Source organism: Oncorhynchus clarkii, chromosome 7, assembly GCF_045791955.1.
Source record: "Oncorhynchus clarkii lewisi isolate Uvic-CL-2024 chromosome 7, UVic_Ocla_1.0, whole genome shotgun sequence".
Classification (NCBI taxonomy): domain Eukaryota; kingdom Metazoa; phylum Chordata; class Actinopteri; order Salmoniformes; family Salmonidae; genus Oncorhynchus; species Oncorhynchus clarkii.
In genome coordinates, this window is record NC_092153.1 from 31,549,955 (window position 1) to 31,563,446 (window position 13,492).

Below are 13,492 nucleotides of genomic sequence, written 5' to 3' on the forward strand. Positions count from 1 at the left end.
AGGTTGTGGATGGAGGCTTTTTGTCATGGGGTGGAAGTGCTGGGCTACTGTAATAAAGGTCAAAAAACTAATTTGTGATTCCTCAAATAAGTGGGGCTGGATTTTTCCTGCATGCTATGTGCACTCATGCATAGACCCACGCATTGCAATATTAGCTTTCCATAAGGGCTTGATCAAAGTGTAGGCTACAGAGATCTATTGAGTTGTTAAGAGCATGTACTGTAGCCTAGTCTATAACGTGACTCAATATTACTCAAACAAATCTAGGTTCCATGCGCCACTGGAAAACACAGTGCACTTGTGTGTTCTTGTATTGCACCAAGGTTGCAACCCTTGTCAATACCTCTCACTCAACACGACACAAAAACATTGGATTCTGTGTGCTTTCACCGGCCCTTACATGTAAACGCCATTCGACCTTGTCCTGAGTGTATTCTCAGTTATAATTAGCTAGCAGGCATCAATCTCTCGGTTTCTCAAACAAAGATGGACAAAGTCCCACCACCACATACATTTTGTTGTTTGACTATTGGTTTTAAGTGAGGGGGAATTGTTGAACATTGCAGTACCTGCTGAGATACAATAGCTGTTGTGAAAAAATAAAGAGGGGAATTCTCGAGGCGTTGGCAATTGAAGAGATGATATGACCTAAGACAGGTAATTTTTAGTCGGATGAAATGTCAGGAATTGTGAAAAACTGAATTTAAATGTACAGTTGATGTCTGAAGTTTACATAAGCCTTAGCCAAATAGATTTAAACTTTGTAAAATATCAAAATAATAGTAGAGAGAATGATTTATTTCAGCTTTTATTTCTTTCATCACATTCGCAGTGAATAACTAGTTTTAATTACTCCAACCTAAGTGTATGTAAACTTCCGACTTCAACTGTATGTAAATGTGATATTTCAATTTTAAATTGGAATACATTTGCAAACATTTCTAAAAACCTATTTTTACTTTGTTATTATGGGGTATTGTGTTTAGATTGGTTAGGGGAAAAAACTATTTTATCCATTTTAGAATAAGGCTGTAACGTAACAAATGTGGAGAAAGTCAAGGAGTCTGAATTCTTTCCGAATGCACTGTATCTGTTGGGGTCTGATCTTGTCTTTAGGAGGCTTTTGCTACTGAATATTGGGGGCACTGAGGCCATTATGGAGCATTCATATTCCCTTCATAATCATTGCGTTAATAATTTAATTAGCGTGCACTGTTATACTTTAGAATGTAGATATTGAATAATCAAATTTTGGGGTTTTTTGGTTCGGTGCCATTTCCGACAGTAAGCTGTTTCAAATACAGCCACATCAGATAACATTTCCATCTTCCATTTGTGTTTTGGGGTTGTGATTATTTGTTGTTTGTTGATCCAGGGCTGTGGATTAAAAGAGCTACCTCTGCAAAATGACTGTGGACATAGTGTTAAGGTGGCGGGAAACGGCTTTAGAGTCCAGAAGCACTTTTGGGCCTACTACTTCACTGCTGTGCTTTGTGGGTTGCATTTGTCCCTCCAGTCCCTAAGGATAAAAGCCAGTTCCTAGCCAATGACATTGACTGATCCTATTTTTATGTTTCTGTCTTTTTCTCTCTCCTTGCGCTGTTTACAGTACCCACACAGTTGGCTATTGTGGGCACCCATTGATATGTTTATTGTTAGCAATTTCCACTTTGCTCTTTTGAGGAGCGGCCCGTATGATGAATGTGGCGGAGTGTCAGCAGGGAGAACCGGGGCCGGCATTAAGATTGATTTCCATCACCCCCTTTTCTTCTTGACGGAGCTCCCCAACGTCTGCGATTAATAATTCCCCGCTCAGCGATCACCGGTACTGCTACCCTGAGCCCCGCACCTCTATCTGTGGTGGAGTCGGCCCACCCATGGCATAGCAAACCTCCCCGTTGCCCCTTCTCAGTGTGTGCCAACCACTGCGACTGCCATGCACCCTGATAAATGAGATTTGAGTCATGTATAATGCTAGCCGTCTTCTCTCCATCCCTCCCTCCCTCCTTCGCTCGGATTGGGGTAGATGGCTGAGAAGAGCTGGAGGAGGAGGAAGATGTAAGATAATTAATTAAAACAATCCATTATTTGTCAAGATCTAGAGCAACTCAGGAGATGCCTTCATTGACTTAATTAACGACAAAAGCAAAGTTATAACTCAGGCTTCGCCGATTTGGGAAGATCCCCCTATTGGATTTTCCAGTCTGAAATTAGCAATGTTCTTGGAGCTGCTTTCCAAAATGAATCCAGATTAGCCTTAGATTAGCCTTAATCTGGGTTTTTGTTGTTCAGCATTATTCTCTATCACAGGGCTCTCCCTAGCCTTTTGGGGGCCCTAAGCATGATTTGGTTGCCCCCCCCCACCTTCGACCCCTTCTTGATGTCAGAGAGAAATTTTATTTCCCTAAATTCTGCACATTTTGCCATGGGCAAGAGAGAAAGATTAGCAATTGTATTACACATTTCATGCAATTGTATTCATTTTGCCATGGGGCAGAGATATTTTTTTATTCTGTTTTACAGCTAATGTCCTTTAATTCTACCCATTTTGTCATGGGTAAAGATTTTATTTTTTCAGTTTTAAAGCTAATTTCCTGCAATTCAACACATTTTACCGTAATTTATGCCATGTTAATATATCAGAGTGAGAATGACTAACACAATCAATGGGGCTCCCCTGGAGGTCAGGGCCCCTGGGTAAGTTTGATTTCTTCAAATTGGTTAGACTAGAGCTGGTTAGACTAGCTACCAATCTAAAAATTGTTAACTGACATGGTTAATTGAGTGACTTTCAGTGACTGACAACAAGAGAAAAACTGCTAATGCACAACCAAATGTCAAAATTGCTTACTCTCAAAAGTAAGTTGAGACCCCGATTTATGCCTGGGGCCGGCCCTGCTCTATCAGTTCCAGAAATTGGGCTATAGCCTATTGTAAATCTACTGTGAGGCCTTGTTGTGCATGCCTTGCATGCATAAGTCTATTTCAAGGACTTTGTTAGCACGAGAAAGCTATCTAGTACTGTGTTTTGTATTTTGAGTTCTGTGCATTATGTAATGCATTAAAAAGTAAATTTACCAGTAGTTATTTTGATCGCTGTCTTAGTTTACCACAACTGCAATGCATGGAGCCTGCTGCTGTCCTTTCTTCAGACTCCATCAAAAAGTAAGTAACATTGTATTGGATCACAAAACAATAAGCTGTTGCATAGTTTATGCATAGTTGCTTCTTTGGATGATGCTATTGATAAGATTCAAGGGGTTTTTAACCCATAAGAGTCTAAGCCCTGTCTAAGCCGGGGGAGGGCGTATCTACTAAGCTATATGGAAATGTTTTAAGGTCATACCAAGGATCATTTTGCTATTTGATTTAGAATTTTAAGACCCCTTGAAGTATCCAAAAAAGAAAAAGTGTATAATATTTGATGAACTTTTTGGGGGGCCTTACTGCTATTGGACCATACAAATGCATTGTATATAGTAGTCCCCCCCCCCCCAATTTTTTTAAAGGAAGTTTGTTCTGAAGTGTCTATCCTATATCTGAGTGACATAAGAAAGATCAGGAAGCATTTGCGAAATCACATATCTCTAGCTTAAACTGACAGTTTGTTTATTTATTTATTATGCTGATTAGATTTCCGCAGGAGCGCTGACATCGATTTTAATAGTTTTTAAACAACCACTTCAAAAGGTTCAAGTGCTCAGCAGCCAAATGCCATTTGTTTGTGAATTTAGCTTTGGCTTGTCCAGATTAAACGACCAGATTTCATCTTGTAAAATTAGACAAAGCCTTTAAATATCAACTCCCACCCAGACGCACTGAAACAGAACCCACATGGAAAGGCAGACTCGTCTCCCACCATCTTATGTGATTTAGCCATTGTTATTAGCCAATCTAGGGGAATTAGACTGACCTTGAGGCTAAAGAGCTTTGTCATGCTTTCAGGCATGATGTACAGTATCGACTTCACCATGATACCCGCAACATATGGAAGATTCTGCTGTGATAGCTCAACGATCACCCATGGGGGGGTTAGTGGTTAGTGGAGATTTACGGAAGGCAGACAACTTGAACAAAGTCTATGATATATTGTGTCTGTTTCTGATCATCACTGCTAAATAACTAACTCTTTAATACATCAATAGCAGTTCAAGTTTTTTTCTTCATGTGACTCAATGCTGCCCAACATCGGCTCATCATGTGAAATCCATGTGTCAAGTCTTGAACTTCCTGTTCAATCAGTTACAGGATCCCAAGAATACTAAGACAAATACTAATACCATTACTAAGGCAGTTACTCTTCGTTTGCCAATGGTTGGATTCACAAACTCTAACCCCTGTTCCTCTCTTTCGCCTTCTTCCTTCAGACCCAGTCAACGGGCCTCAGAATGTCAATGTGGTGGACATCCGGGCCCGCCAGCTCACCCTGCAGTGGGAGACGTTTGGCTATGCCGTGACGCGCTGCCACAGCTACAACCTGACCGTGCAGTACCAGTACGTGTTCAACCAGCAGGAGTTTGCGGCCGAGGAACTGATCCAGACATCGTCCCACTACACCCTGCGGGGTCTGAGGCCCTTTGTCACCGTTCGCCTTCGCCTGGTCCTTGCCAACCCCGAGGGCAGCAAGGAGAGCGAGGAGATCGTCAAGCAGACGGAGGAGGATGGTGAGTGTCAGTGTTTCTGTCTTTAGAGTAGTATTGTCCTGGTTCCACTGTCTTGCCCTGTTCCTAATGTACTGTAGACATGCTGCCTGTACACATAGGGATGGAAATTACACTAGTCTGCTAGCCCAAGGCTAGTACTTTTTTGACCAAGCTAGTTGAACATGTGCCAAACTAGCCCGCCAGGCCACTGAAATTGTATCATATGTCACAGATTGTTGACCCAAATGTTACCTGGGCTAATATTATAAATTGAGGTCTACTAGCCTGGCTAGCCAGCACCCAAATTCCATCCCTGCACATGCCAAAAATATGGCACTTTTCATTCCAGTAAACTGTCATCCTGTTCTGAGCAAGGCCAAAATGTCAAAGTAAATGTTTTTGTTTTTTAAAACTAGGCTAGATCATGAGATGGCTTAAAATAGCTGCCATATTAATGTTGTTCAATACATTTACATGTATTCAAGCAGACAAAGCTTTGCAGTAAAGGCACCAGCTTGATAGAACTGCAAGCTAATGAAAATATATTAAGACCTTAATTGTTCCACTAATTAATACCACAATTATGATTGGTTACACTTGTAATAACTGTATAATGAGCGCTGATTATAGCCCTGTTATCCAACTATTAAAAATCCAATATGACCACAGCATGTATTAATGAGCACAAATGAATACATTGTATGTGTATGACTGGATGTAATGTATAAACTACAACTCAGCAGACCTTGCTATTATCGATGCACTATGATGTCCTCATTCCATAAAGACTTTGGTATCTTTTCATTTATCATTGAGGGCGCATTATGTTTTTTAATCAAAACAGCCCCAACCTCCAACGAGGTCCCAAACTAGTTGAGAGTAGCAACACTGTGTTCATTGTTCTTAGCGGTGCTAATTGCACTTCTATGGAAATTACTTTAGTTTTATAGAGCTATACACTGTCTCACAAATATGATTTCAATTTTAAAAGTTCCAATGCAGCCGTTTTTATCTCAATATCAAATCATTAAGTACCTTACTGTAATTATTTCCAATCAAAATGTTAAAAGATTTACAAAAATAGCTTCTTAGCAAAGAGCAATGTCTCAAGCAAGTATTTTGCTAGGACTGTCTGGGAGTGGTCTGAGTGGGGAGGGGAAAAACTGAAAACTAGCTGTTACTGGCAGAGATGGTTTAGAACTCTTTCTTATTGGTCCATCAACATATTTACTGCCTGCTGATGTCACCATGCATTCCAAAACTCCATCCCACCAAAACAGGCTGATATTTCAGGTGATCTTTTCAAACAGCTCTTACACTAAAAGGGCATTATTCTAATTTCCACAATGTCACAGTATAATTCCAACCTCATAATATGGAAATATATATACTGAACAAAAATATAAATAGAACAGGTAAAGTGTTTGTCCCATGTTTCAAGAGCTGAAATAAAATATCCCAGAAATTGTACATGCGCACAAAAAGCATATTTCTCATTTGTTTACAAAATTAGTTAGAAAGCATTTAAAAAAAAAGATAACAGCATGTATTAATGAGCACAAATTAATACATTGTATACACCTGACAGGTGTGGCATATCAAGAAGCTGATTAAAAAGCATTATCATTACACAGGTGCACCTTGTGCTGGGGATAATAAAAGTTCACTCTAAAATGTGCCGTTTTGTCACACAACACAATGCCACAGATGTCCCAATTTGATGTAGCATGCTGAGAGCAGGAATTTAACGTTCATTGCTCTACCATAAGCCGCCTCCAACGGAGTTTTAGAGAATTTGACAGTATTTCCAACTGGCCTCACAACCGCAGACCATATGTAACCATGCCAGCCCAGGACCTCCACATTTGGTTCTTCATCTGAGTGGGTGCTGAGGTGTATTAAAGCCTTTTTTTGTGGGGAAAAACTAATTCTGATTGGCTGGGCGGGGCGGGGAGGACAACCCATGGCTGCACCCTTGCCCAGTCATGTGACATCCATAGATTAAGGCCTAATAAATGTCAAATTTCTATTGACTATTTCCTTATGTGAACTGTAACTCAGTCAAATCGTTTAAATTGTTGCATGTTGCGTTTATATTTTTGTTCGTTATATAAAACACAGGAAAATCCTGTTCGACTGTACTGGGCCTTGTAAAAGGTTCCTCTTTCCCGTCGCTGATGAAACTGAAGTACACTACATGCACAAAAGTATGTGGGCACACCTTCAAATTCGTGGATTATGCTATTTCAGAAACACCCGCAGATGAGAATGGAGCCAGAGGGGATGGCTGCCGATCTATGGGCTCCTAACCAATTGTACTATTTTGTGTGTTTTTTCACATTGTTTGTAACTTATTTCGTACATAATGTTGATGCTACCGTCTCTTTTGGCCCGAAAAGAGCTTCTGGATATCAGAACAGCGATTTCTCACCTCAAACTGGATGAAGATATAATAATATAATATTATAAGGATATAATATTGCTCCCAGACAAGGCCCAAATTCCCATCATTCGCATGAAGAAAAGAAGGAAATATAGGGGGCGCAGGTCGGGTTGCTTTGTGAGAATTTGTCGGCGAGTGTGTAACCGGCCTCTACCATCCATTCTATTGGCTAACGTGCAAATCACTGGAGAATAAACTGGTTGAGCTCCGTTCGAGCTAAACAGTTGGCTGGGTTTTCCGTGCAACGGCAGGACAAAACAGCTACGTCCGGTAAGACGAGGGTTGGGAGTCTGTGTCTATTTGTCAATAAAAGGTGGTGTGCAATGTCTGATATTGAAGTATTGCCACCACAAACGAACGCTGGCTCTAAAACCGCACTCAACAAACTGTATAAGGCCATAAGCAAACAAGAAAATGTTCATCCAGAAGTGGTACTCCTAGTGCCCGGAGACTTTATTGCAGGCAAACTTAAATCCTTTTTACCTCATTTCTACCAGCATGTCAGATGGGAATAAAACTCTAGACCACCTTTACTCCACACACAGAGATAAGTACAGGGTCTCCCTCGCACTCCATTTGGCAAATCTGACCGTAATTATATCGTACTAATTCCTGCTTACAAGCAAAAACTAAAGCAGAAAATACCAGTGACTCGCTCAATACAGTGGTCAGAGAAGGCGGATGCTACCCTACAGGACTGTTTTGCTAGCACAGACTGAAATATGTTCCGGGATTCATCCAATGGCATTAATGTACATGTACATATCCCAACCAGAAGCCATGGATTACAGTTAACATCCGCACCGAGCTAAAGCTACCACTTTCAAGGAGCAAGACACTAATCCGTAAACTTATAAGAAAGAAATCTCGCTATGCCCTCAGATGAACCATCAAACAAACAGGCAAAGTATCAATACAGGATTAAGATTGAATCCTACAACACCGGCTCTGACTCTTGTCGGATGTGACAGGGCTTGAAAACTATTACAGACTACAAAGGGAAACCCAGCCGCGAGCTGCCCAGTGACACGAGCCTACCAGACGATCTAAAGGCATTTTATGCTCGCTTTGAGGCAATCAACACTGAAACATACATGAGAGCACCAGCTGTTCCGGACCACTGTGTGATCACGGTCTCCATAACCGATGTGAGCAAGACCTTTAACCTCTCTGGGACGCTAGCATCCCACCTGGCTAAAAGCCAGGGAAAATGCAGAGAGACAAATTCAAATAAATTATTATAAAAATCAAACTTTCATTACACACGCAAGATAGCAAATTAAAGCTTCACTTGTTGTGAATCCAGCCAACATGTCAGATTTCAAAAAAGCTTTTCGGCGAAAGCAAACGATGCTATTATCTGAGAATAGCACCTCCGTAAACAAAGATAAACCATATTTCAACCCTGCAGGCGTGACGCAAAATTTAGAAATAAAAATATAATTCATGCCTTATCTTTGACGAGCTTCTTTTGTTGGCACTCCAATATGTCCCATAAACATCACAAATGGTGCTTTTGTTCAATTAATTCCGTCGATATATATCCAAAATGTCAATTTATTTGGTGCGTTTGATCCAGAAAAACACTGGTTCCAACTTGCTCAACGTAACTACAAAATATCTCAAAAGTTTCCTGTAAACTTTGCCAAAACATTTCAAACTACTTTTGTAATGCAACTTTAGGTATTTTTTTACGTAAATAATCAATAACACTGAAGCTAGCTTTCTGGTCACGCGCTTCTATCTAACAGAACACTTCAAGTGACCCTTGTTCAAGATGGCCGTACTTCTTCATTACACAAAGGAATAACCTGAACCAATTTCTAAAGACTGATATCCAGTGGAAGCGATATGAACTGCAAGAAGGTTCCTTAGAAATCTTGATTCCCAATGAAAACCCATTGAAAAGAGTGACCTCAAAAACAAATATCTGAATGGTTTGTCCTCGGGGTTTCGCCTGCTAAATAAGTTATGTTATACTCACAGACACATTTCAAACAGTTTTAGAAACTGCAGAGTGTTTTCTATCCAAATCTACTAATAATATGCATATCTTATCTTCTGGGGATGATTAGCAGGCAGTTGAATATGGGCATGCATTTCATCTGGACGTGAAAATACTGCCCCCTGTCACCAAGAAGTTAAACAAGTCAACATTCACAAGGCCGCAGGGCCAGATGGATTACCAGGACGTGTACTCAGATCATGCTTGGACCAACTGTCAAGTGTCTTCACTGACATTTTCAACCTCTCCCTGACTGAGTCTGTAATACCTACATGTTTCAAGCAGACCACCATACTCTCTGTGTCCAAAGAATGACTACCTCCCTAATTGACTTCCGCCCCATAGCACTCATGTCGGTAGCCATGAAGGGGTGTGTGCTCCCTATTCACCCACAACTGCGTGGCCAAGCATGGCTCTAACACCATCATTAAGTTTTCTAATGACACAACGGTGGTAGACCTGATCACCGACAATGATAAGATAGCCTATAGGGAGGAGGTCAGAGACCTGTCAGTGTGGTTCCAGGACGTGAGCAAGACAAAGGATATGATCATGGACTACAGGTAAATAGGGCCGAACACCGCCCCATTCACATCGATGGGGCTGTAGTGGAGCGGGTTGAACGTTTCAAGTTCATTGGTATCCATATCACTGTCATGACGTTGTTATTGTTAATGTGATGACATGCTATTTATCGAATAATTAACAATGTTTATACGTGATTAAATGAATCCTGTAACCATTAACTCAGTAACCTGGTGCACCATGGGAAAGTTTGTTTAATGAGTTACTGTTTCCCAAATTCACTCAATAATATCAGAATCGATTTCATAGCAGTCACTAATTCATTCATTTCCTCATCAGTCTCATTCTGAATGTCGCATAATTCGTAAATCTGCACTACCCGTGTCTCACTAATCATTCCGTTGCCACACAAAATTAGTTGATTATTTACTAACAAGCTAAATGATAACATAAGATGCACATACACAAACCTTCTCGGTTATTGGTTAGAACTTAGTACAATGGCAACAGGTCCCTAGCGGACCAACACAATATGACACGTGTTACACAAGACGGAGATTTAGAAAGAGAGAGAGAGAAAGTACAATAGAGAAATTCAACACTTGGATACATTTGTAAACTATGCTTAGTTTCAGCCCTAACACCTTGCCCCGAACTGCCACTCTTATGGGTAAAAAGTGTAATGCATGTATTTACGTGTTGAAGGTCTCCATTGGGTATCTTTTCGTGGGCTGAGTTCTGCTTAGTGGGAAATATTTGGCAGACGCCTTGTTCTTTCGTCTTCAGGTGTAAGTCTCTGATTGTCCACACGATGTCACAATGTCCTTTCGCTTAGTTGTATGTTTCCTTGCACTCGTTCTGTGAGTGAGCTTCTGAGTAGGCTAATCAGCCATGTCAATGAACCCAGCATGGGTAGGAGGGCCGTGTAGACAATCGATGACTTGAAAAGATATGCCAGAGGGTCCTGTTTAAATTCACCTTCCTAGATACAGTACTTAGAAGAACTACTCAACCATGAACCTGATTGTTTTGGGGTCGAGACTAATTGTGGACCTTTGCTGCAGCTCGCGGTCCTCTAGTCAAGTATGTAAATTCTTAACTCACATGTTTTATACCCCAGAGTAGAAAGGGTGTGTCCGTCTTTATGACACACTCTCTGGATTCCCTGGGGCGAAGCTAGTCACAAGGCAATGTATTAGAATTAACTATGATCTCTTATGGACAAATAAAATCACATTCTTATCATCACCAAAACATTATTTTTCATCTGGATATTCTCTAAATCAAAATCAAAGCAAATGTATTTATATAGCCCTTCTGACATCAGCTGATATCTCAAAGTAATGTACAGAAACTCAGCCTAAAACCCCAAACAGCTCGCAATGCAGGTGTAGAAGCACAGGGGCTAGGAAAAACTCCCTAGATAGGCCGAAACCTAGAGAGGAAACAGGCTATGAGGGGTGGCCAGTCCTCTTCTGGCTGTGCCGGGTGGAGATTATAACAGAACATGCCAAGATGTTGAAATGTTCATAAATGACCAGCATGGTCAAATAATAGTAATCACAGTGGTCGTTGAGGGTGCAACAGGTCAGCACGGCCAGGTGGACTGGGGACAGCAAGGAGTCATCATGCCAGGCAAGGAGTCATCATTCTGAGGCATGGTCCTACACAACATAAAGTATGTAAAATCACATTCACATTATGAAAACTCCTAAAGTTAAATTTGTTTCATTATAACATCCTCATTTAACTTTAATTCATAAAATAGACGTTAATTTTCATATTCCATCCATCATTGTTACCACCATTTTGGCTGATGAAATATATTGTCGCAAAGTCCATTTATTTGATGTTCTGTAGTTTTTGGCTGTAAACTCTTCCTAAGGCACACAGACATTCCGATCTCTCACATTAGAGAACAGAATGGACTTGGGATGCTGCCTTATAATTTACAATGGGCGTGAGGTGATAAACCCCCCCCATCAATCACTCTATACCTCTCCCCCTCTGTGGGAGGGAGAGATATCTCTGTAGAACTGTGATCCACTGTAACCTGATCCTCACAGGCCAGTCATGACAGTACCAACAAACTATCATGGCCCAAACACACCAAGAAAGTTGTGAAGAGGGCACAACAACGCCTTTTCCCCCTCAGGAGACTGAAAATATCTTATCCTCAAAATGTTCTACAGCTGCACCATCTAGAGCATCCTGACCAGTTGCATCACCTCCTGGTATGGCAACTGCTCGGCATCCACCCGTAAAGCGCTTCAGAGTGTACAGCCCAGTACATCACTGGGGCCTGATGTGGAGGTCCTGAGCTGGCTTGCTTACATGTGGTCTGCGGTTGTGAGGCCGGTTAGACATACTGCCAAATTCTCTAAGACAACGTTAGAGGCGGCTTATGTAAGATAAATTAACATTTAATTATCTGCCAACAGCTCTGGTGGACTTTCCTGCGGTCAGAATGCCAATGGCACACTCCTTCAAAACTTGAGACATCTGTGGTATTGTGTTGTGTGACAAAACTGCACATTTTAGAATAATTTTATTGTCCCCAGCACAAGATGTAAAGATCATGCCACACCTGTCAGGTGGATGGATTATCTTGGCAAATGAGAAATGCTCACTAACAAGGATGTAAACAAGTGTGTGCTCACCATTTGATAAAAATACACTTTTTGTGTGTATGGAACATTTCTGGGATCTTTTATTTTCAGCTCATGAAACATGGGACCAACACTTTATATGTTATGTTTATATTTTTGTTCAGCTTATGTTTTCAGGTTACGTATAGCTTGTTAGCACTTAGAGCACACCGATTGGTGTCAGCCTAGTAAAAGGCGTTAATTTCCCTTTTTATCAGGCATTAAAACAGGAAGAAATTAATCGTAGATGGATCTTGTATATTTCAGAGACCCTAGAGGGTATAATATCGAATTAAAGTTTGCATTCAATCATACCCTGATCTAAAAATAAAAACTATATTTTGCTGGGGTGGACAAGCAATAATGTTAAATTGGATTTAGTTTAACTAAAATACCGCAAATGGGATTTTAAGATTGTCTGTAATCAAAATGTTAAGATGAATTTCTTGACGTGTTTGACCTTGGTTGCCTATTGTTTACAGTAACGCAGGGTTAGCTACCAAGTGTAAATTGGAATGCTATTTATGTCCATTGTAGCAAGTCTACAAACAGAAATCAACAATACCTCTGAAAAAAGCATTTGTTTAATAGTTATTTTTTAATATTGAAATAAAAGCTCTCTCTCTAAAGTAAGATAAATCGCCAGTAAAATAATTGTTTAATCATGACTGTTTTAAATCTACTCAAGGACATCATTTATTTTCTAATAATAGATTATTTAACCATCCAGGGTACACTCAAAGACTATGTCAAATGTGGAACAAAATATATTGAGAGCTCTCCTCCCTCTTCTGTTTTTGAATAATTAGAGCTAACAAAGATTTCTAACATGTAAAAATGTCTCTTTGGTTGAATCACCATGGTTATTTGGTTGTGTGTTGGGTTGGGATGCTGACTGGACATGACAAATATCTTTCAGCCAAGTACATTCGATGCATCGTTGACAACACAATACTAAGCCCTGGTGTCGCTGCTGTCTAATCTGGTTATAAATGGCACGATCAGTGGACAAGTGGACACACACACACACGCACACACAGAACCAGCCACTGTCACTAATAACTCCAATGCCCCCAAGGTCTAAAGGTCTAACCCGGTGAAGTGTCCATACTGGCCAAACAAAGAGCTTATGACCCTTACACTATCCATTAACAAAGGGTTAACATGGCAGTCTAGGCAATTATGAGTAAATGGAATATTACAAAACAAACTAGTAAGCACTCTATTG

General features: G+C 40.5%; 1 protein-coding gene across 1 annotated transcript in view; it reads left to right on the forward strand.

The window, feature by feature from the left end:
• The window catches only part of LOC139413194 (receptor-type tyrosine-protein phosphatase T-like), a 497,128-nt gene that overhangs the window by 252,751 nt on the left and 230,885 nt on the right, over nucleotides 1-13,492 (forward strand). Inside the window, exon 8 of the mRNA XM_071160294.1 lies at nucleotides 4,368-4,664. Coding sequence (XP_071016395.1) covers nucleotides 4,368-4,664 — 297 coding nt within the window. The remainder of the gene's footprint in view (nucleotides 1-4,367; nucleotides 4,665-13,492) is intronic.